Source organism: Melospiza georgiana, chromosome 15, assembly GCF_028018845.1.
Source record: "Melospiza georgiana isolate bMelGeo1 chromosome 15, bMelGeo1.pri, whole genome shotgun sequence".
Taxonomy (NCBI): Eukaryota; Metazoa; Chordata; class Aves; order Passeriformes; family Passerellidae; genus Melospiza; species Melospiza georgiana.
Window position 1 is genome coordinate 1,189,773 of NC_080444.1, and position 23,663 is coordinate 1,213,435.

Sequence of the window (23,663 nt, forward strand, 5' to 3'; positions counted from 1 at the left end):
CCACAACCAAGGACACCGCTGCAGCTTCAGCCCCAGAAGTGCAAACAACAGGGAATGGAGGGGAGCAACCTGGGAGGGTGGGACTGCATCACCTGGAGCTGAGATTGGACACTGAACCCCAGCATGGAAATGGACCCAAACTTATCAGAGTGTGAGAACTCGTGCCCAGGATCCATCTGGGGTGGAGCCACAGTCAGGCTCTGGCACTGCCCAAGGTGTAACCTTTGAATGGCTTTTCATAAAAACCTATTTATTAATTTAACTCTGCCCAGCCTCTGCTCCAGGGAGCTTCTCAGGAACCACCAGAGCTTAGCACAAGGTGCCAAGGAACAGCCCTGGCTGCTGCCCCTGTGTGGGAATGTTGTGCAGCCACAACCCTGGAAGCCTGGTGTCCTTTCAGGATTTTTCCAGAGGAGCAGAGCCCGGTGTCAGAGGGGATGAGAGCACCCTGGAGTGACCCTGGGCTGGCACATGAGCCTGGGACTTGCCAGGGCTGTTGCCCTGGGCACAGAGGGAGCTGGGGGAGAGGGGCCCTGCCAGCCCCAGCAGCCAGTCCTGGCCACACTCTGCTCCTCAGAGCATCCACCCTGGGCTTCGCTCAGGCCTGGGCACACTCTGGGCCGTGGGCACTCAAGATAAATCCTTGCCTGGCACACCCAACACCCTCCTTTCCTGTGACCTGCAGAAGAAGCAGATCTGTGATTTCTCTGGAATCCAGCAGCACGGTGTGTCCCAGTGTGCTCCCAGCAGCCCCAGCCTCAGTTTACAGTTGATTGCCATTCCAGTTCAGTCTTGGAATTCATTAATGCCAACCAAACGCGACCACGAATGTGGCCTGAAAATAACCCCTGGCTGCCGTCTGTCCCTGGCTGCTGTCTGTCCCTGGCTGCTGCCTGTCACAGACGCTTCCTGGGGCTGCTGGAAATAGCCCTCAACATCACCCGACCCGGGCTCACCGGGCTATTCTGGGATATTCAAATAGGAGAGGGCTTTGTGATGCCCTGCACGAGGGATGTGCAGGCAGCCTGCCCCAGGCTCTGACACGGATAAATCACAGCAAGGATAACCCAGCTCTCCAAAACCCCACCTCCTGTGCTACCAGCGTTACCCAGGAGTCGTTCCACCAGCTCCCTTAGATCGGGAATTTGCAGGGAAATAAATATTATTTATATTTAATATTCATAGAAACATCTGTATTTGATATATTTAATATATTTATAAATATTTATATTTAACAGGGACAGGGACACGAAAAGGGCCCGGGCCCGGGCGCTGCAATGACACGGCGGGAGCGGCAGGGGCGGTAGAGAGTGCAGGCCGGTGGGCGCTGCCGCTCTGGCCGCCGGAGGACTCATTCTCTATGGTCCAGGAGGTCTCGCTCTCTATGACCCTGGAGGTCTCATTCGCTCTGACCCCGGAGGACTGACTCTATGGCGGCCGCGCCCTGCCCACAGGGCCGCATGTCCCGGCATGCCCCGCGGCCGCCGCTCGTCCCGCCGTTCCCCGCGGCAGGCTCACTTCCGGCGCGGCCGTTAAGATGGCGACGCCCATGCACCGGCTGATTGCCCGCAGACAGGCGTGAGTGGGAGCGGGGGGGCCGCGCGGGGCGGGCTCGGGCTGAGGAGCGGCGGGCACTGCTGGGGCCGCGGTGCCCCGCGTTTTCCCGGCGCTCTGCGGCCTCCGCGCCGCCGCGCTGTGTGTCGGGAGGGGGCGCAGCTCGGCTGAGGGGAAACCGCCCCAAAACACGGCTGGGGCGAAACGGTGGCGGCCTCGGGTGTCCGTGCACCGCCGGGGCTTGGACTCGAGGGTCGCGGTGGGTCCTTTCTGCTCGGGGTGTCCCGCGAGAGCGGCGGTGCAGAGGCTGAGAGAGTTGCTGGCCTTGGGCGCTGCCGTGGGGAGAGTTGGGAACGGGAGCGGGGCTCGGGAGGAGCTCCCGGGGCTCGGGAGGAGCTCCCGGGGTCATTCCCTTGCTCCTCGTCACAGACCCAGCAGTTCAAACGCGAAACAGGAACCTTCAGGTTCATGTTGTTGTGATGAGTTTGCGGGGCTGTCAGAAAGGCAGAGAAAAGCCAAGCGAGCGATTCTTGCTCAGACGGGGATGTTGCAATCCAGGAATTCCCTCAGCACCGAGGGGATCCGATTGCAGCGCCCTGGAACGAGGAAACCACACTTTTGCTTTTTTGTGCAGCAGATATGTGTCCCACTCCCGTGGGGTGCTGGCGTTGGTTTTTCAGCTTTTTGTTTGACAAACACGGGTTTGGGTTTGAGTGAGAAGGAGGAGGGGGAGCCATCACTACTGATTGTAGCTGCTGAGGCCAGGAGCCGTTTCTGCTCGTTCCCAGATATTCTGGCTCCTGCCCGAGGCCAGGTTCATTGTGCTCTGCAGGTGGGAGTTTAGTCAGATTTTCGTGCTGCTTTAGCTGAGTATTTCTAAGGGATGAATGTTCAGCACAAGGTTCCCTGCAGGAGCTGGCTCAGAGAGTGGTGCCTGAAGCTGAGGGAGAAGCAATTCCCAGCCTGGAAGAAGGGAAATGCTCCCTGCTGGTCTCTCACTTCATCCTCACACATGGGGCTGGGAGCTTCCTAGATCAGCCAGGCTGCATTTCAGAGTTTAGACGGGCTGGTCTTGAAAAGTTCATGTTTTGGTGCTTGGAACAAAAACTGAAGGTGGCAGGAGGGGGCAGCAGGAGTAGGGAGCTGAAGTGGCACAGCCCTGAGCTCAGGACTAATTTTGAGCCAAGGCTGTGACCTTGGGCTACTCCTGGGCTGGGTGAGTTCCCTCCTTTGTAAAGGAGGAGAGCAGCTGGGACAGGAGGCAAAACAGCTTTGTAGAGCTTTAGAAAAGCAGCTTAAGAGCTCCAGCGTGAAAACAGGAGGTTTTTCCCTTCCCTGATCACTAAAAATGCCCATGGGATTTTGGCAGAGTGAGACCTGGAATGGAGTGTGCAGTGTTCCCTGCTGCTGTGGGTGTTTGGGGACAGGCAGCCAGAGAGGTCTGCGCAGAATGAGCAGGAATCTGATTGTCCCAAAGATAAACCTTGTGCCAGGCTTTAGCAGCTCCTGGTGGAGCTTATGTTGATTTCCTGGGCTCTGGGTGAGAGTTGGGCACTTTGGGACTTGGGTGTTACATTTCAGAAACTGGAAGTGAAGCTGCTGCTCTTTGCTCTAAACCAGAATTTCAGTGATTTCCCTGCAGCTGTTGGATAGCAACAAAGTGAGCAGTGTGATTGTTCCCATGTGCAAGTGTTTTAATTAATGAAGATCTGTCTGCCTGAATTCTGTGTCTGCTTGGTGTTACTGCCCATGTCCTGATTCAAAGGAAAACCTGAAGCACCTGTGAACATCTGCTTTAACCATAGCTTGATTAAAGGTGCATGATGAAAAACTAAATGTCTTTTCACTGTGTAGAGCAGACCTGGAATGAGTTACTTAAGCAATTCTGCATTTTTCTAGGGAGGCCAACAAGCAGCATGTGAGGTGTCAGAAGTGTTTAGAGTTTGGCCACTGGACATATGAATGTAAAGGGAAGAGAAAATATCTGCACAGGCCTTCCAGGACAGCTCAGCTGGCCAAAATCCTTAAGGAGAAAGAAAAGCAGCTCCTGCTGCAGCAGAGGTAAGACTGGCAGGATGAAATGTCTGCTTTGTGATTGAAATAAAAGATGTTGTCCCAGACCATTTTCTGTGATCTTTTCCTCCAGACTGTGGAATGTGTACTTGATTTAATGTTGGAGCTGATTTGTGTGTTAGGTGAATTATGTACACTCAGGTCCCAGAGAATTGAAATCAACATTTTAATTTCATCAACACCTGCTCATCTGAAATACATTTAAAACTGTTTGGGCCTGTCTGAAACAAAAGCCATGCACTGAGCCAAAGTTAAATCACTTGGAGTAGTTGAGCAGTTTCCTGAATTCCTTGCTTGTTTGATTTCATGTTTCTGTGCTGTCCAGGCAGTGAAAGCTGTGGGTTTATTTCTGGCACAGCAGCAATTCTTGCCTGTGTCCAGATGTGCTGCTCAGAGCTGCAGTTAAACCTGGCCCTGCTGCAGGGCTCAGACAGGTGAGGGAGAGTTGGGTTATCAGCTTTAACCAAGCCTGAAGTGAAAACAGCTCACTGAATTGCACAATTATTTCCTCTGGTGATGGCCCAAAAGGGGAAGGAGCAGAGGAACCTAAACAGAGCTCTGCCTGTGGCACCTGATTTCCTTTCCCCTTTGCCCTGGGAGTACATTTCAGTGTTTTCCCCCAGGTTAATAATTGTTTTGACAAGCTGAAGTGATGCAGCACCTCAGTTGTCCATGCAATTCCTGTGTCAGGGTCCTTTCTGCCACTGCAGTTTGGCTTTGGGAGCTGCAGAGGGACAGGCAGGGTCACTCCCAGTGCCACTCCTTGCCCCTGGAATTGCTGAGGCTGTGGCCAGGCGTCCTCAGCACTGTCCCTGCCGGGATGGGAGCTGGGGAGAGCATTCCCAGCTCTGTCCCTGCTGCTGGCACAGGGAGGGGTGCCAGCTCAGGCAGGCAGGGCTCCCTGGGCCCCTCAGCTGCCCCAGCCCAGCAGCAGCTCTGAGGCACAGGGCTGCAACCCTGCCTGCACTGGGGACTCCTTAGCTTGGGAGGAGAGTGGTGTAAAGTGATTGGTTTTGAAATGAATTCTCATCCAGTGAGTAATTGTGGAGTAATTGGAGTCACCAGTGTTGGAGATAGATCACCAGTGCTTGGGCTCTTACACTTGGCTCCATCTGGAGGCAGAGTCTCTTCAGAGACTCAAGATTTTTAGGCTAAGTTTGAGTTTAAAGCTCAGATTACTTCCTTGTTGCTTTTCTGCCCCTTTTCTGGTGGACTCTGCAGGTTACCACTGGAGAATGGTGAATTGAGGGTGCAATTCCTTGTCCTGTCCTTGGGCTTGTGAGGTTCTCCTTGCCTTTGGAGAAGTTGGGTCTCCCACAGGTCTGCTTTGGCCAGCCTGTGTCACCACCTTTAAAGAGCCACGCAGGAATCATTAACCAGAAGGCAAACCCAGCCTAGAACGGTCAATATTTACCCCTGACAGCCTCATCCAGGCTTTCCCAGCATGAACTCCTTTGCCAGTTGTCCCAGGCTCCCTGTGCTTGCTGTGTTGTCCCCTCTGGAGGTGTCAGTGACCCCCAGTGCCTGCCAGCCCAGAGCAGGGCAGGGAGCTGGGGAATGCTCATTCCTGGGGCTGGTGGAGCTCTGAGCCAGCCCTGAGCTGGGTTTAGGGCTCACTTTATGGAGGGAGTGTCAGAGCAGGTCTGGCCTGAGCACAGTAAGAGCTCTTGGAGTAACTCTTGAGTAACCCTCACCTCACACACGAGAGGGAGGCACTCCCTGAGCTAGGTCCTGTCTCCTCAAAGGTGCTGTGGGGTTCAGTTCTGTTCTCACAGGGACTCCTCCTACCTGGGCCCCCCTGGTTACCTGCAGGGGGTCTGAGACCCTAGGAATCTAAATATGGATGGGAAAGGTTGGAATCTGAATATCAGAGAGTCTTCCCCTTGTCCAGGAGAGCGTGGGGACTCTGGAGAACTCTTGTGTGCTGGTAATGTTTTTTCATACCTTGTGTGTGAGAATAAAAAATTGGAGAAATCTCATTTTTCTGGTGGCGCACCAAGAACTTTCTTCTGCAGTGCCACTAAACTGTGTGAGGGGATGAACACTTGGGAGTCTGACAGACACACAGCTGGAAAGCAGCAATATAAATGGACTTTTCTGTTTCTTTTTGCACTTGAAAGAAATGTGAAAGCTACAGGCTAAGTCAAGCTTTTACCCTTGATTTCAATCAATTCACTTATTGCTGCATGTAGTTACACACAACTTCTTTGTATCCTTCCCTTCTGTGCCCTTACATCCCAACTGCTGCTGTCCCTGCAAAATCATGCAAAGGGGAGAGCAGAGCATAAATAGCACAGAAAATCAAGGGGGGATTGCTGGGGTTTCCTCCCCTGGCTCATAGATGAGTTTTGCTCTGCTTTGCACAGGACTGAGCTGCCCAGTGCCCTTTGAATATTAAACTCAGCCTCAGTGTGCTGCTATTTATTTAATTTTCCTGTTCCATTAATCAAAGCCATTATCTTTCCCCCCTTAATTAGCGCTGGAGAAAGTGCTGCAGAAAAGAAGACCAAGAAAAAAAGGTATGTGGGGACTAGGGGGGACTGGTGCCTGCCCTGGCTGTTCCAGCAGGACCTTGGGAGGAGGGTGGCAAAAGAACCTTTGTAAATAAGTTTTGGTTGTTCTGCTTTGAGACTGTTACAGCTTTTGTCTGACAGGCATCTGGAGAATTTCTACTCCTCCCTGTCCAAAATCTCTCAAAAATTTATTCTCTGTTTTTCTCCCTGCTGGTTTTCCTCCCCCTGCGTGATCTTGCTGTAGGAATAAAAGTCTTCCCATTTCTTGCTCAGAGTCCATCAGGAGTCTGTGAAACAAGACTGGCTCAGGGGTTCTGGTCTCTCATTGCTTCTGTACTTTTTGAAACAAGACTGGCTCAGGGGTTCTGGTCTCTCATTGCTTCTGTACTTTTCATTCCCTTCTCCTGCCAGTTCTCTCTCCCTCAAGCTTTGTCTAGAGGATGAAATAAAACATCTTAAAAAGGCCAACCCCAAAACCAAACAGAACCCCCTTGATCCCAAGCTAAAGCAAAATCCAGGAAATGACCCTGGCCCTCCCCACATCCTGCTTGGAGCCAGGAGCTCTTTTGCCATTGTTTGTACTTTACCTTGCATTAATGTTTACTTGGGAATTTGCTTTCCTAGCAAATGGAGAGAGGAGCAGGCAGAGCTGTGGCTGTAACTGCTGGAATGGTGCTGGGAGTTTCACACCAGGGAATGTCTGTCAGTAACAGCCCAGCATCTCTTCCCCTTCAGTGGCACTCCTGTGTCCCAGTCTGATCTAACCCAGCTTCAGGAGGTGTTTGAAGGCCAGGCCTTTGCTGTGTGTGGCAGGCAGTAAATAAGGCAGAGCAGATCTTTAAAGTGTTCTTTATTCCAGCCTGTCCTGTGCAATGTGGTTTATTGCAATGGGCTGTCTCAGGGTGTTCTAGCAAGGGCTGCTTTCCCAGAAGTGCCAATTTATTGCTGGAGTTACTCAGGACTGGTGAGATCATGAATTTCCTGGTTTTGAGCTGGGCAGCTCAGGCCTCTTCCTGCCTCAGTCCCTCAGACACTGCAGCCTTTGCTGGCATAATTATTTACAGAATATTTGAGCTCCAAACCAGTGCAAAAAGGTTCATGGGGAAGGGGTGATTTGGGCACTTCTTCCTCTAAATTTTAAAACTCTAGTAGGTTTGAATTATTCTCTTGCTTCTATGCAAGCCCAGAATAATCCATCAATAGAAATTCCTTTCCAGTCAGTTTGCTATTTAGATTTTTATTATAATATGGGAAGAGTTAAATGTGGAGAATCCAGCATATTTATAAGTTCCAGATTTAAAATAAATCTGTAAAAGTTTGGGTTCTGGCAGGAGGAGCACAAACCTTTTCCACAGAGTGTGTTTGTTTTGATATAAACACTAATAAGGGAGCTCTGGCCTAACCAGAAAAACAGGCCGAGGCAGAGCAGCTGCTGCAGAGCCCTGTGACCTCAGGTGACAGAGCCACCTTCCAGGTGCTCCTTGGCCTCAGTGTCCCACCTAGAATGCCTGAATTCCCTGCCCATTCCCTGCTCTCCTCAGGCCCAGCTGTGGCTGTGCCCACAATTGTGCCTTTTGGGCACTGGAAACCCCTGGGGTGCCAGAGCAGAGCAGGGCCAGCCTGGGGGACAGCCTGGGCTCCAACAGCACTTGGCCCTCAAGGGACACAGAACCAGAGGTGAACTCTTGGAAACTGGTCCTGAGGAGGATGAGTGGTACCTACTTTAAAAGCTCTGTGCTTTCCCAGAGGTGCTGTGCTGTTTTTTCCCCAGAAAAGTCAGTGTTTAAGCAGCCCTCATGGATTTATCAGCAATGAACAGTTGTTGTGTCTGCACACAGAGACAGCAGAGTACAGATGTGTTACAGAAACTTCAGTGCTTTGTGGCTTAATCCACACCCACGTTTGTCAGCTGACGGGGCTGATATGATGAAAAACCCTCACACTCTTCAGTAACCTTAACACAGGCACTTCCTGAGCTGTTACATTGAACCAAACCCTCTGATAAAAAATACTGCATTCATTTTCTAATGGGAACAAGATTCTGCATTATCATAATTTACATTTTTGGATGTTCTTTGATTGACTTTGGTGGGAAGGGAGGTGAATCAGTGTCTTGTACTTCAGGGAAAGATCTCTGGGTGAATTGAGTTGTAGTTTCTTGGAATTCCTATCACCTCCCTAAATCAGAGACATTGGTCTTGAAAACAATGGCCCCAGGAAGTGCTGAACATGAAAAAAAAATGCAAAGCATACAGAAATCTTTACTGTGTTCATCATTGTGTCTTAACCTTGGATTGTTTCCACCCTTCTCCTCCACCTGGAAAACACAAGCATCCTGTTGTGGCAGGTACTTTGGGTTCCTCTGCCAGGAGTAATCTAAGAAGTTTTTGCTGGGAGCAGCTTTGCAGCTTTGACCTTGGTGAAATCTCTGCTGAAACCTCCCCTGGCTCTTGCAGTGGCAGAATTTCCCTGTTGCAGTGGTGAGGCAGGGACTGAGCCTGGCTCATTTTCCCCAGGGCTTGGCCAGTTCAGGGCAGCAAAGCCCCTGCTCAGGGCTAGGAATGAGATCCTGGCCAGCTTTCCCTGCCTGCCCCTCTCTGCTGGGTTATTTCATGTCCTGGGGCCACCCTGCCATTGCTCAAATGGCCCAAATCCATGTCCAGGAGTGGAGAAGGGAGGGGAGGGCACAGGGATTCATCTGAGGTGCTGAGGCCTGGAAACTTCGATGGTGAGGTGTGGAAATTTTCAAGTAATTGATCTTTGGATTATTGCAACAGAGCAGAGGGCACGCTCTGTGTGTGATGGGCTCTGGCAGGGCTGTGCTCAGCTCTCTGTTCTCCCTCAGGTCCAAGAGTGTGACCAGTTCCAGCAGCAGCATCAGTGACAGCTCAGCCAGCGACTCCTCCTCCGACAGCGAGGACTCCTCTTCCTCCTCCTCCTCCTCCTCAGACAGTGACAGTGAGGACAGCAACTCCTCCTCCTCCTCCTCCCTCTCCTCCAGCAGCTCTTCCTCCTCCTCTGACTTCGAGTCAGATTCCAGCTCCTCCAGCAGCAGCAGCAGCAGCACAGACAGCAGCTCCGAGGATGAGCCCCCAAAGAAGAAGAAGAAGAAATAGCTGGGGAGGAGCAGGACTGGTGTGGAGTGAGTGACACTGCCCTGCCAGGGGCTGGACACACTGCTGCCAAACACTCAATGGTCAACATTTCTACTGCTCCCATTTCTAAGTGTTCTGCCTAGTTGTTCATAGGACATGGAAGGTATTAAATGGCACGTTAGACTTACTGAGAGAGTATTTTTGTGGTTTATCCTTTTATGGAAGATTTTACTTTTTTAGCTCCCAAAAAAAAAGAAAAAAAAATTATCATCAGATTTGTTTATGAGAGCTAAAGTCCAGTAGCAGCTGAACCTGGATGTTTACATGCTGGAAAGCAAAAGCTTCTTTTTGTTGCAGATTATGCTGTGCATCATGTGCTGTTCCTCTGTTAATGACAGCTTCACTTCCATTGAGAAAAATCCTCTAAACTGTTAAAAGCAGAAGTATTTCAGTGCTGCTGTGGAGCTGTGGCATTGTTGGACCTGAATGCACACCGTGTCCCACACAGCCTCCCATCTCGCTGGTGACAGGCTCTGTGCTGCTGAGCTCGTGTTCCAGTGGCTTTTCCTGATGCTTCCAGGTCCAGTCTTAACTGCAGCACCCAGCTGAGCTGTGTTGGTTTGTCCCTGCTCGGTGTTGTGCTTGTCCTGCCCACAGGCTCTGCCCTGTGTCCCTGGCTGCTGTGTTGGAGGTGTTTGTGAGACACAGGGTTGGTGTTGGAGAGCAGCAGCTCAGTGAATCAGGGCTGCTGCTGCTTTAGGAGTTTCATCTTTGTGCCTTTTTTTGTAAATTCAGCGTACCCCAGAGACAAGGGCTGGGGTGGGTGTCCTGCAGAACTCCATCCGAGCATTCCCACCTGTAATAGGGGCAGCAAAACCAGAGAAATCGTGACAAACAGAGCTGGGCACTGCTCTCACTGGATGCTCAGTGAAGAAGGGACTCCCTGAAGTAAAGGCCTCAAAGGGAAGTGCTCCCCTCTGGATGTGTTTCCCAGCAGTGTGTGAAATGCTGATTGCCAGGCTGTGCTGGCACTCTGCAGGGATCCAGCCATGCTTTAAACGTGGCACCGGCCCTGGAGGAGCACGTGAGTGCAAACCCCACAAACCCAGCGAAAGCAGATCCAAACATGCTGCAGAGCAGGGATTGCTGGATGCAGAGTGGGAATTGTTTGGTTTGCTGGTGGATTGGAGCAGTTGCTTTTAGTATTTTACTTGGTGATGCAGTCTCCTGAATTTCTTATTGTTGGAGTACCCTTTTGGGGAGGGGACATCACTTGTGGAAGAATTCTCAAGTATCTTGGTTTAGGTTAAATACAGTAACTAAACTATTTTTTATATTTTTATGGAAAGAGTAGTGTGTAGAGTTTGGAATAAACTGTACTTATTTAAATGTTTGAAAATCCCCATGTTGTGTGTCTGTCTGTGACACTCCTGTGTTTTACAGAACACGCTGCAGGCTGTAAATAAAACTACCAGAAAGGTGTTCAATCTTGTGCAGTGACTGTGCCATTTAATGGGAAAGTCAATCAATTATTAAACACTAGTTGCTAAGTTCAGGCTTACTGCAAATATCTAAAATATTTGTGGTGTTGGTGTGCAGGTTTCAGCTGGAGTTGCCCTGGCATTCCCTCACAGAGGGGCAGGATTGCTCCCCAGGACGTTCTCCAGCCAGAAGTCCTGTATCAAGATTAAAAAAAAAAAAAAAAAAGTTTAGTTTCAAATACGATGTTTATATTGGGTTTTTTCTTCTTGCCTTTTCTGGTTACTTTGTCTCTAGGTGTTGTTATTTTACAGAGTAACTCCCAGCCTGGGCAGAGCTTTGCTCTGTCAGTGCCTCACTTCAGCTCTGCCGGCGGATGAGGAGTTTTACAAAAGCCCTGTGAGCCACGAGTGCTTCCAGGCACTGCCCTGTTCAATCCCTCCCACTCCGAGCAAAGCTGCCTCTGCTCACTGTGGGGCAGCAGCTGATGGAAAACAGCCTCGGGAAGAGCCCTCACCTCTCAAGGAGAAACAGGAGAGCAGGAGCAGGGGGAGACAACCCCATTTCTGAGTGCAGGGATTATTAACCCAGCCTGAAACAGCTTTGGGTGCCAGTGCACCGCACTGTCCCTGGGGGGTAGTGCACTGGTTTGTTTTCTTAGGGAGGAGTCCTTAATAGATGGGAGCTTCTCCAGCAAAGGGATTTATCTTGAGAAATTCTGTTTGTGTGAGCTGCACCTTTACTGGCCCTGGGACCGTGGCTCCTGCCTGAGCTGTGCCTTCACCAGCCCTGGGATGATGCCACGGCCTCCTTTGTTCAGCAGCCGTGTGTGCTGCACCCTTGGCACCACAGCAGCAGAGCATCCCAGAGTCCCAGCATGGTTTGGGTCGGAAGGACCTCAAAGTGCCACCATCAGTGCCACCCCTGCCATGGCACGGACACCTCCACTGTCCCAGGGGCTCCCAGCCCGTGTCCAGCCTGGCCTTGGGCACTGCCAGGGATGCAGGGGCAGCCCCAGCTGCTCTGGGCACCTGTGCAGGGCCTGCCCGCCGGCAGTTCCTGCCCAGCATCCCCCTGACCCCGGGCCGCTCCCGGGGCTGGTCCCGGTTCCCGCTCGCCGCCGCCAGGGGGCGCCACGGCCGCGGGGGCGCTCCCCGCGCGCTGCCCCACGTGACTCTCCCGCCGCCGCGCGCGAGAGGCGGGGCCGGGCGCTCGCCACGCCCCCTACGCGCGCTCTCCGCCGGGGTCACGTGGTTTCTCTTTGCGTCACGTGATCGGGGCGGCGGCGGCGCGCGGGGGCCGCCGGGAAGCGCCAGGCGGGACCGGGCCGGGATCGGGATCGGCACCGGGACCGGGCCCAGCGCAGCCCCGGCCGAGCCGCGGCCCTGCCCGCGCCCTGCGAGCCGCCAGCCCGGCGCCGGCCCGCCATGGACCGCCGGGACCCCTACGGAGCGGCCGCCCGCTTGTGAGCCGCCCCCCCGCCCCCGGGCCGGGCCCGCCCCGCGCCCCCCGGCGCTCCGTGACTCGCCGGCGGCTCCTCGGGCCTCATCGTTCGCCGGTGGCGGCAGCCAGGAGATGGTCCGGGCCTAGCGGAGCGGCCAGCGCAGGTGAGCGCGGCCGGGCCGGGCCTCCCGCCGGCAGCGGGGCAGCGCCGGGGCCGCGCCGCCCCCGGGCCGGGCACTGCGGGACACCCCGGCCGCCCCCGCCGCGGAACCGCCGGGCCCGGGGCGGGATCGGCCGCCGCGGGCGCATCTCCCGCCGGGGAGCGCGGGTTTGGCCGGGCGCGCCCCGCGGTGACACCGGGCGGAGGGCGGGGGTCCCTCCCGGGGACCGGCCGGGGCATTCCCGGCACCGGACCCGGGCTGGGCTCGGTGCCGGCGGCGCCGCTGCGCTGCCCGCCCCGGTGATGGATTTAATCCCGTTCCGGTAATTGACGTCAGGGCTTTGTTCCTTCCCCTTTGCTCTCCGCACGGGCTCGGGGCCGGAGCGCTCCGGGACGGGGCTCGGGGCCCGGGCGGGGCCCGCCGATGGAACCGGCCCCGGGCAGGGCAGGCGGGGCCGGGCTCGGACACGGCCGGAGCCGGGGGCTGTTATGTAAAGCCCCCTCCCGGTGGGGGTACACCGGACTCGGTAAAGGAGCCCCCGCTCAGCAGTCCTGCGCTCTGCGCTGAGTTTTTCCCCTTTTCCAATGAACAGAACAAAGCGAGCCGCTGTTGAGGCTGTGGCCCGGTACCGGTGCGTTCAGCGCTGTCTGTGCCTCTGTTCCGGACAAGTGTTCCATCGCATTTTGGGGCAGAGCTCCGTGCTTGTGCCCAAACCCTGCTCACAGCCCGGGCAGGTGCTGCACGATGGAAAAGGAGCCTGAAAGGGACAGATGTGGGGCCTGCTGTGCCCCCAGCTCGTCTCTCACCCCATCTCAGCCTTGTTTGATCATTTTCTCAGCAGTACTGGCGGTTTTAAACATCCCCGTGTTGGCAGCCAGGCCCCTGTGGGACTGATCAGGCCCTTCCTCGGTGTCCCTGAGCTGGTTCTGCTCAGCCCCGTGTGTTTGTTTGTCACCCGGGCTCCCTTCCAGCTGCTGATCTCTCAGGTGTGTTTCTAGTTCCTGGCATTCCTTTAAAACTACTGAATTCTGCTCTCATGTCCCTGGCAGATGGGGATTTGCAGCCTGGGGGGTTATTGCAAAACAGGGGCTGGTGAAGTGCTTTGCAGGAGTGGTTGTGCACCTGATTGGTCCTTTCATGGCTCCTCTAATGAGGAAAACGTGATTAAACTGCCAGCCTCGAGGTGAGGGACAGTCCAGTGTCACACTGGAGTTACTCAGTGCTTGGACTGGGGCAGGTCTTGTTGGTCAGGAGCAAAAGGGAAAAGTTATCTCTTGGCAGTATTAATATCTTGTCTTTATTAATGTGTCAATGTTGATTTTTGGCATTTGCTGCCTCCTGCACAGGGTGTTTGCAGCTCTGTGTGAGAGCAGACTCTCCTGTGCTCAGGAGTGAGACAACCCTGGAGAATCCTGAGCTGGGAGGGACCCACGGGATCATCCAGCCCAGCCCCGGCCCTGCACAGCCCCAGAATCCCACCCTGGGCACCCCTGGAGCAGTGTCCCATTCCCTGGGGAGCCTGGGCAGTGCCAGCGCCCTCTGGGGAAGAACTTTTCCCTAAAATCCAGCCTGACCCTGCCCTGGCACAGCCCCAAAATCCCACCCTGGGCATCCCTGGAGCAGTGTCCCATCCCTGGGGAGCCTGGGCAGTGCCAGCACCCTCTGGGGAAGAACTTTTCCCTAAAATCCAGCCTGACCCTGCCCTGGCACAGCCCAGCCCTTCCCTGGCTGCTGTCCCTGTCCCAGGAGCAGAGACTGGAGCTGTCACCCCCAGTGAGCTCTGACCTCAGGCTCCTCTTCTCCAGCAGAACAATCCCAGTGCCCTCAGCAGCTCCTTCGTGGTCCTTCCACACCCTTCCCCATCCCTGTGTCCCTCCTTTGGATGGTATCTTTTTTAAATCTTTTTCATATTGTGGCACCCAAAAGTGCCCCAGGACTCCAGTACAGTGTAGCAGCGATGAAGGAAATGAGTGGATTTCAACTCTGATCTCAAAAGCTGCCTCAGGTCCCTGACATTTCCTCTAAACATCTCTGCAGTTCTTGTTTCATGGCTTTTCTCCTTGTCTCAGACACTGAGTGAGTGAGACTGAGCCCCTGGTTTGGGTTTTGTGTGAGAAACCACACAGCAACCCAGAAAAATAACTTATATTTATGTGTTCAGCATTCTTGCCAGTTCTAGTGACCTGGACATGATAAACCACGATAAAACCCAGTGAAATGTGGCTTGGATTTCCAGGATGGGTTTTTAGGAAGCTGGAATGTGCAGATGCTTTTGCACGATTACCACCCAGTTCTTGACGAGAAGATGCCACATTTCTGTCTGCACAAACCATGGAGTTGGCTCCCTGGGGGCTTGGTGAGTGAAGAGCTGCAGCAGAAACGTGTCCTGAGGTGGCAGCTGGCCCGTGGCAGGGTGGCATTTGCCACCAGTTGCTCCTGTGGCTGCTGGCGGGCGTTGCTGCCCCCGTGGTTTCCAGCGTGGGTGCTCCTGTCGGGTGTGACTAAGGGCACTCACAGTGACCTTACTGACTGAGACAGCAGCCCTTGGCACCTCCTGCCTGGCAGCAGGGCCTCTGTCACCAGGTGATGGTGGAGCTGCTGTCATCGTGTCCCTCGGTGCATTTCCAGGGCTTGGGACAGGGGCCAGAGCTGCTCGTGACTGCTCTGGTGCCTCCCTCCCTCCCTCCCTCCCTGCTCATCCTCTCAGTTTAGGGGTTGTGTCATCACCACTGCTCTTACCCTCTGCTCCGGATCATCAGACATGTGTGGTGTTGAGGGCAGAAATGCTGAGGGTTGTCTTGAGAGCTGAGCCAGGAGGGCAGCACCTCTGCCCTGGCAGATCTGGGCACGGAGAGAGCTTGAGCAGCTTCCAAGAGGCCACAGGGGTGTGTGTGCTGAGCTGGGAGCAGTGCGAGCTCAGTGCCGTGTTTGGAGTCCCCCTCTGTGAGGATGTAGGAATAGTCTGGAGTTTTTGGTGACTGAGGTTTCTTTTCTGTGGCAATAATTGTTCTTGGCCACATAATTTCAGTTTGTTACTCACCTGTGGTTTGTTCTGCAGGCCTGTTTCCTTTCTCTCGCTACAATGTCACAGTTATCTTCGGCAGAGGCTCGCAAATAACAACATTTGAGACTAGATACCTAAACTTCAGTTTAGATTAGATGCACAGAAGGAATCCTTCCCTGTGGGGGTGTGAGGCCCTGGCACAGGGTGCCCAGAGCAGCTGTGGTGGCCCTGGATCCCTGGCAGTGCCCAAGGCCAGGCTGGGAGCTGGGAGCACCTGGGACAGGGGGAGGTGTCCCTGCCATGGCAGGGGTGGCACTGGATGGGCTTTGAGGTCCCTTCCCAGCAAGACCCCCTGTTCTACTTCACCTTCAGTGTCTACCTCAGAGTATGTGCCAAAACCAAACTGAGGTTGGTGTCACCTTCTGTGAACTGGGGGAACAGAGCACCCCGAGCTGTGGGGAGATGGAGGGGCTGTAGGGTGAAGAGGGAGTGTTTGGAAACGAGTCAAGAAACTTTAACAGATTACATTTAGCCAGAGCAGGGTTAGAGGTATGTAAAATATCCTGCTAACTGTATTAAACTAAGAAAATAAGCAATCAAGTTCATAGAATTGCAAAAGTCAGGATGAAAGAACTCGTGTGGCAGTTACTCCTCTGTGGCAGGATGAGAGTAGTGACTCCTTGTCTGCAGTCACTAATGACTAAGGAGATGCTGTGCAGCTTGTGAAATGACAGGGCTCTGCTGTCACTGCTTGGGAAATCCAGCACTGCCCCTGCTCCTTCCTGTCACCGAGGAGCTCTGAGCACACCAGCCCGAGCGCTGCAGTGTGCTGCTCTCCCTGTGCCCCTGTCCTGCAGGAATCCACTCCCTTCTCCTTGGGCTGCTTGCCCTGGGTGCCAGCTGAGAGAGCCCCTGCCAGGGGCAGAGCTGGTGCTCAGAGCTCAGGGTGGCACAGCTCTGGGGCTGGCCCAGCCACAGTTCCCTGTTCCTGCAGCTGGGGCTGTTGGCCTCGTGCACTCGTGTGTCCTTTGGGGTCTGCCACCTCCCCAGGCTCTCAGACTTTGCTGCTTCCCGAGTTTCTTTCTTCAGCTCTGTGTTTCAAACCCTTCTTTTCCCTCACTCTGTCTTTTCTCCCCGGTGCTGGGAGTTTTCCTTGGGTTGTCTTGTCTCTTGTTTTACTGGGTTCATTAATTCCTGCTGATGAATGTAAAACCTGGGTTAGGAGCTGCCAGTAGCACCAGGTACCAGCAGGAAGAAAAATCTCCTTGTACTCCAAACTGTACAAACCTGGAATAAGGAAGTTCTTGCCCTGAAGTCTTGAACTAATTTCCTTCTGTTAACAGCTCATTAAGAGAAATCTTCCTGCTCATCTTTTTATGGAAAACAACACCTCATGAGGCAGCTCAGAGCCCCCTTTTACTGCCTTTTCTTTTTTTTTACAGTTCATCTTAGTTTTTATTCATGTCACATTTATTGATAAATTACCTGAACGTGCTGCTTTCATGTTTTATAATTAAGCAAATAGAGTGTACTTTTACTAATGTGCAATCCTGTAGTGATCATGGTCTCCAGGAGAGGCAGTTTTATGATTCCACATCTCTCCCTGTGGATAGGTGTGCTCCCCTGCAGCCCCAGAGCAATTTCTCACTGTTCCCAGTTCTAAACTGGGAGCATGGAGAGGTAGGAGACCAGAGGCAGGACAATGCTGTGCTTCTCTTCAGCGTGGTTTTTCTGAAGGATTGATGTTCCCACATTATTTGCAGTTTCCAGAGCAGCTTGAAGCTATTTGTCCTTCGGGCTGGACACTCCCCTCAGCCTTTCAGCTCAGTGGGTTCCTCGTGGAGGGGCAGAAATGAGCCCTGGGATGGTTGTGCTCCTCCTGCAGCTCCCTGAGGATTGGCAATGTCACAAAAGGTCCCAAACCAAAGCACATCCCAAACCTTTGGGCTTTTCCAACTCTGTAAGCTTTGGTGGTAAAATGGGAGGGCAGCCAGGTTTGGGTGTCACTTTGTCATCTCCTGGAAGTGGGGGCAGGCCTTGGTGCCTCACTGTCACACATCACTTCAATGACAGACATTTTCCAGTTTAAGAAGAAAAATAAAGGATGTTTAATTTGCAGAGCCAGACACTGGGAAAACAGTGTTTGTGATCAGTGACAAGTTCAACTCCTGAGACAGAGGAAACTCTTTCCACTTGTCCTTAGCTGGGATTCTAAGATTTCACAGAGGTAAATTGTTCCAGAGTAGATATTTCCCTCAACAGCTGGTTCCTGTGGAAATGTCATGCCATTGAACAGTCATTCAGTTTTTCACTTCATTTTCCTTTGAAATTTCTAGTGTTCACTTTCCTTGGTGTGATCCTGTTGAAGGTGTCTGATTTTAAATGAGTATTGGATATTTATATTGGTTTTCTGCTATATTTTTATATAAATTAGGCTTCCAAAACTGTGTACTCTCATGTATTCCCCCATTCCTGCTGGCATGACTATAAAAGCTCAAACCTGACCATAACTGTCCAGCTTTGTGCATTCACATGGAGATTTTTTGTTTCTGCATTTAATTTAATTTCCAAAAGACGTTAAAGAGATTTCAGTGATGGAAGTGCTTAAATGGTTTTAATCAGGCTTTGATGTGCACAAATCATTAAAGCGAGGAGGATGAAGAGATCAGAGTCCCCAGTTCCCTTTGTGTGCCTGGGCTGCAGAGGAACTCGGGGAGGAGGAAGTGTTCAGGAAATCCCAAAGGCTCAGGACAGGGGAAAACATCCTCAAGCTGTGCCAGGGGAGCTTCAGGCTGGAAATTGGGAAAATTCCTCCATGGGAAGGGGGCTGGAGCCCATCCCTGCCTGGCTTTAAATGTGCAGGTGGCACCTGGGGGACTTGGGGCAGTGGGAATGTTGGACTCGAGGAACTTGGAGGGCTTTTCCAGCCTAAACAATTCTATAATTCTGTTTTTCCCACAGGGAAGGGGAACAGCAAACCAAAAAAAGCTGCATCAAAATGGGAATTTTATTTGTGTGATGTCGTGCGTTTCGTGGGCAGAGGAATAACCAGAGTTTCTGTGGAAAAAAAAAATAATTTGAGAGATCTGCCAATGTAACTTTTCCAATTGCATTACAATTAACATAAGCATTTCCTTATTTAAAGATATTTTTAAAATTCTTTGGTCAAAATCCAGATTTGAAAACATTTGCATGGAAATTTCAGAGAATTGAATATGGGAAACGGGTTGAAGAACTTAAGGGAACATGTTGTAACTTCAGCAAGTTGTCCTGTGCTTTGGCATAAATAAAATAAACCTAATGGAAATTGCTGAGTAAAAAAATGCTGGATTTTACAAAAATCTCTTAATATTATTGTATTTTTGTAACTTCAAGAGGCCTTGAAGCACAAAGATTGGCCAAGGGGAGGTTAAATGGATTCATGTACTGATATTTTTCCTTTCTCCTGTTTTGGTTTTTTTTTTTATGTTCTGAGCTGTCCTCTATGGAACAGAGCTTCCTGAGAGTTTGTTTGTGTGCTTTGAGGAGGTTTTTATATTTTGGTGCTGTGTTTGTTTGACATTTCCCATTGAGCCTTGCAGTTCCCCTCTGACTCTCACTGCTGTGGAGCTGCTGGAATCCCCCTGGCTCTGGGTGAAAAGCACTGTGGCCACATAGAATATTGGTTTAAAGTGCCTGGTGAAGTTTGGGCTTTCTGGGAAATTAATTTGTTTTAAAATTAATTAATTTAGATGTAATTTAGCCTTCTGATGCTGATAGGATAAATTAGCATCATATTACAGCATTGATTTGCCATGGTGGAAGCTGGTGTTTGGTGTAAAGCAGCCTTTAAAAGATAAAGGGTGAAAAGGTTTTTCCTGGAGCAATTGCTCGTGCTGAAAGAGCTCCACTAATTATATTTAATGAGCAAAAAATACAAGTAAGGACTTTGCACTGTGACACATTCTTAGCCAATAATTACCAGAAATATGTTTTAATAGGAGACTTTTAACAAGTAGTCTTCAGCTTAAATTTGTTAATCACTAATAACCTCCTAAAAATACTTTCTTCAGGTTTTTTCTTCAGGTTTTTTTTTTCAGCTTTCTCTTTTTTTTTTAGTGGAAAAAGTTGCATTATTTCCTGGCCATGTGAAGCAAGGTCTATGCTGAACTGGCGTTCAGAAATGTTTTTGTTTGTTTTTTCTTATTTATTCAGAGGAATGTTTAAATCTGTCCAGTCATGATTTGCTGACAGACTTGAAGCTCAAGATGGTCAGAAATGGGTGTGGTTTAATCTTCATTGCTATTTTAGAGTAGGAGATTTGGATCTCATTAGCTGCTCTAATGGGCTGATTCCTTGCTATACAATTTATTTCAATGCATTATTCAATTTTTAAAAATTATTATGTGTGACTCTCACTATGAATAGTGAATCATACCTTTAAAAAATTTAATTTGAACTTGTGCTGAGAAGAATTCCATTAATTGAGCCCCTGGCTGGGGTGCCCATCAGTGCCTGGTGCCTGCTGAGCTGCAGCAGTTCCACCATGGAATTTCTGGGGCACTTGAGGCAGTTTTGGCTCTTCCAGGGACATTTCCAGGCTCCAGCTCTGACCCAGCTCAGTGTGAAGTGGCCTCTTGCGTGAAGGGTTTTGAAACCCAACTGAATTTCGACTCAGCTTTTGCAATGTCCTTGTGTTTGTCTTTAACTTCATGCCACAAAAAGCTGAATTTCTCTTTCTGGTCGCAAAACTCACCGAGTCTCCCTGGCTGGAAGTGAAATGTCTTGGTAGAATTCTGTGTTTTGTAGTTTATTGTCTTTTGGTTTAGGGCCACATCGAGAAAAGTACAAAAAGTTGTAAAAAAAAAACTTTGGGGGGAAAAAACCAAACATTGTTATTTTGGGAAAATATGATGTCATTTATATGAAAAGAGTTTGTGCAGCTAAATAAACATTTATCAGCTGTTTTCCTGAGGTAAAAGACACCTCACTAAATGCCCTGTTACTCAGTGGGGGCAGAAGTGTGAATGTTTTTCTGAATCTGCTCAGGGGGATTATAAAGTACAGGTGGCATTCAGTAGGCAGGATGAAAAGTGAAAACTTTCCAAGGTTTTGAGCAGTGTTTGTTTGGAAGCACAGCACATCAAAGCTGTGGCTTTCCTGCTGCATTTCAGCTTCCCTCTCTAGATAGTTCTGGGCCCTTCCTCTCGCTTCCAAATTTTTTTGCTTTGCCTGCAAATCTTAAATGCTCATCTTCCCTAGGTTTTTCCAGAGTTTTAACTACTCTGTGCTCTCATCTTCAGCATGATGAAATTTAAAAAGGAAGTTTGAAGGTACCAGGAAGCATCCTAGGTGTCAAAGCTGTCATGTTCTGACAGCAGATTTTAGACAAGTAGGAAATGATGCCGAGTTTGGTGAACCTTTGAATATGAGTTAGGGCTGAAAACTGTGAGGGAAAACTTGTGTTCTCACTTCTCTGTACTCAGAATTGTGGGTTTAGTGAAGTCTGTAAAGCAATCCTAGCACTGCTGCAGCTGCCAGTGGGGAGCAGTGCCCTGTGAGAGTTCCAGGCACCACTTTTGAAGAGGTACAGATAATAATGAATTGGTGATAATGTGGTAAATCCATTGCTCTGCCCTGGATCCACCCCGGTGGTTTTGGGGCTTCCCCTGCAGTTGTGCTGGGAACAGCCTGGACACAGATTTCCCTTTGGGCCTCTCACTTGTTCTGTGGCTCACCCTGGGTGGTTTCCCAGGGTTCTGGGGACAGTTCAATCATTGAACAATGCAGTTTTTAATTCTGGCTGCCCTGCTCCCCAGCATCCTCCTGCTCTCCCTCCATCCCTCACCAGCACATTGCAGAATTATCATCTCAAACCCTGAGTGGGGATGAGCACAGTGGGGGAACCTTGGTCACCATGGGAAGTCCAAGATAAATGCCTTGTGAGACACTGCAGACATGATCTTACACCAGGGCTGGAGGAAGTGACAGTTAAACCAGGGTGAAGGCTCTGATAAACTTCTCTCCTTTCCTTTTCTGTAGTTGAGGTGGGAGAAGGATGTGAACCTTGAGTGTGATTTTCCCTTTTGCCTTTTCACTCCTGGTTAGATGGCACCTCATTAAAGCCTTGTCTGCCGTTTCAAATCTTACACAGAGCAGATTTATCTGAGAATTTCTGTCAAGTGAATACTTTCTTAATCCTACTGCCACAGAGTTCATAGCACTCAAATGTAATGATGTCTTTTATGAAAGTAAATTATTGGGAGGAAGTCAGAATGATAATAGCCAGATTAATGTTAGATGTCTGAATAACTATTGCTTAATAAAATCTAAATGCCAATTGTCTTGGCTTCAAAGTTTAAGCAGATGAACATGTGGGCACAGGAATTGGGTTATTAAGTTTCTGCCCAATTAAAGGGCAGAAATTTGTTGGGAAACTGTATTAGAATATGCTTTGGTTAGCCTGTGTGGACATGAAAGGATTGCATGTAAAAAGGCTGAATTTTTGATGGTCCATCTTTACACTGGGGGAATTAAAAACTCTCCCAGCGATGGAGAGTGGAAAAGATGGGGAGGATGTCCTTGGCTGAGTGGGAGGTGGAACTGGGCTGAAGTTGGCTGGGAAGATTTAACTGAGAAAGGAAAGAGTGCTCCTGGTGGCTGGCTGAGCTGGAGGTCAGTGTGCAGTGCTGGTGAGGTGATCTCCTCAGCCCTGGCATCTCAGGGTAAGGAATTTCACTGCCTGGTTAAGAAAGCCCCCTGTTCCTCAGAGCAGATACTGCAGGATGGAGCAAATAGAAATGCAGAGCCTTGGGAAGGCAAGGTTGAAATTCAGCTTCATTGAGCAGCAGCAGCTTCACCTCCCTCTCCTGGCTGGGGCTGCTCCTTGAGGCAGGAGTTCATTGAGGCTCCTGTGCCTTTTCTGGCCTGGAATCCTCACCTGGCCTGGCCTAGGTGCAGAAAATGACAATTTTAGTGGCTTTGTGGTGTCAGTCCCTTTGCTCTGAGTCAGGGTGGCACTGAGGGACCTGGGGTGTCTCCCAGGATGGAGCCTGGGGACAGAGGGACAGAGGGACAGTAGCTGGAGCAGTGACCCTCCCTCTGCTCCCTGCCATGCAAGAGGAGGAGGGAGCAGGGCTCTGTGCTCTCACTTGCTGGGCTCTCCTGTTCCTCTCCCCTTCCTGAAGGGACAGGACAGAAAGGAGGGACTGGTGTCCTTTGTGCAGCTCCCTGTGAAGGAAGAGTTGGGAATTAATTTCTGTGTTCATCAGGGAGGGGGGACCAGACGTGTTCCCTCCTGGGTAGTACTTCTGCACAAAAATGAGACATTTAAGATGTGTGGTTGTGCATTTTTAAGGTCCCTTGAGTGAATTACATCAAACCAGTCTTGCAAATTCTCAAATATAAACAATTTTAAGCTGTTTTAGTAGTATGATTTTAAAATGGGCTTAAAAATGGTTTTAAATGAGCTGCACTGCAAGTGCTGAATTTAGAAATGTCCTCCTTGACTTGGCTTCAAAATCCAGTTGCTGGGGGTTCGTTCACTTTCACCTTAGTTCTCTTACCTTACCTTGGCAGGAGGTGTGGAACTGGATGATTTTTAATGTCTCTTCCAACCCAAACTCCATTTCTCCCTTGCTTCTGTGTGCTGAATCTCATGTGTGATGAATGATGCACCCAGTTCTCATCTGGACTTGTTAAATGAAATCTTACACTTACAGAGCTTCTTTCTAAAGGATGCCCAAGTCCTTTTCCAGTGGTTAGTGTTGAGTTACAAATGATCACTGTAATTCTTTTATCCACCATGGCTGTGTGTTGGCTTCTCAGGTGGAAGATGCTGACTGATCCTCAGGTAACCTGATATTTGAGGGGTGAAGGGGACTCTGGCAGCTCAAACCCAAAAGCAGGATGTAATCACTTGCACCATCACTTGTGTGAGACGCTGGAATGAGGGCAGTGCTCCCACAGAAGTGCTCTGGAATTCTCTCAGCTAACGGTGGTGAAGGATTTGTGCTGCTTTGTCTGGGCAGCAGCACAAGCCCAGGCACATCCTGCTCGCTGGGGATTTCTGGGTGCTCCAGAGTGAGTGGGAAGGAGAAGTGCCTGCAGCAAACTGCTGGCTCTGCCCTCCCTGGGAGTTCTTGTCAAACATTAACCAGACCTAGGCCAACTCACTTTTTGATTATTTTTATTTAAAGTTCTCCCACCCTCAGTACGTACAAAGGTGTTCCCAGACAGCTCTGGGGGCACTTTGTGTTCTCCCTGGTGAATGTGCAGTAGGAACTCCTGATATGAGGGGTGGGATAGGAGCATTTGTGTTTGTATTATAGGAATGAGAAACGTTTATGTTTCAGTTAGTGGT

General features: G+C 50.8%; 2 protein-coding genes across 2 annotated transcripts in view; both read left to right on the forward strand.

The window, feature by feature from the left end:
- Positions 1-1,501: 1,501 nt before the first annotated feature.
- ZCCHC10 (zinc finger CCHC-type containing 10) lies at positions 1,502-9,422 on the forward strand. Its single transcript, XM_058034738.1, has 4 exons — positions 1,502-1,578; positions 3,454-3,615; positions 6,105-6,146; positions 8,986-9,422. Exons 1-4 carry the CDS (start codon positions 1,538-1,540, stop codon positions 9,254-9,256), a joined length of 516 nt encoding a protein of 171 aa, XP_057890721.1. The 5' UTR covers positions 1,502-1,537; the 3' UTR covers positions 9,257-9,422.
- Positions 9,423-12,221: 2,799 nt separating this feature from the next.
- The window catches only part of AFF4 (ALF transcription elongation factor 4), a 46,110-nt gene continuing 34,668 nt past the window's right edge, over positions 12,222-23,663 (forward strand). Inside the window, exon 1 of the mRNA XM_058034725.1 lies at positions 12,222-12,321. The gene's annotated coding sequence lies outside the window, so the exon portion shown is untranslated. The remainder of the gene's footprint in view (positions 12,322-23,663) is intronic.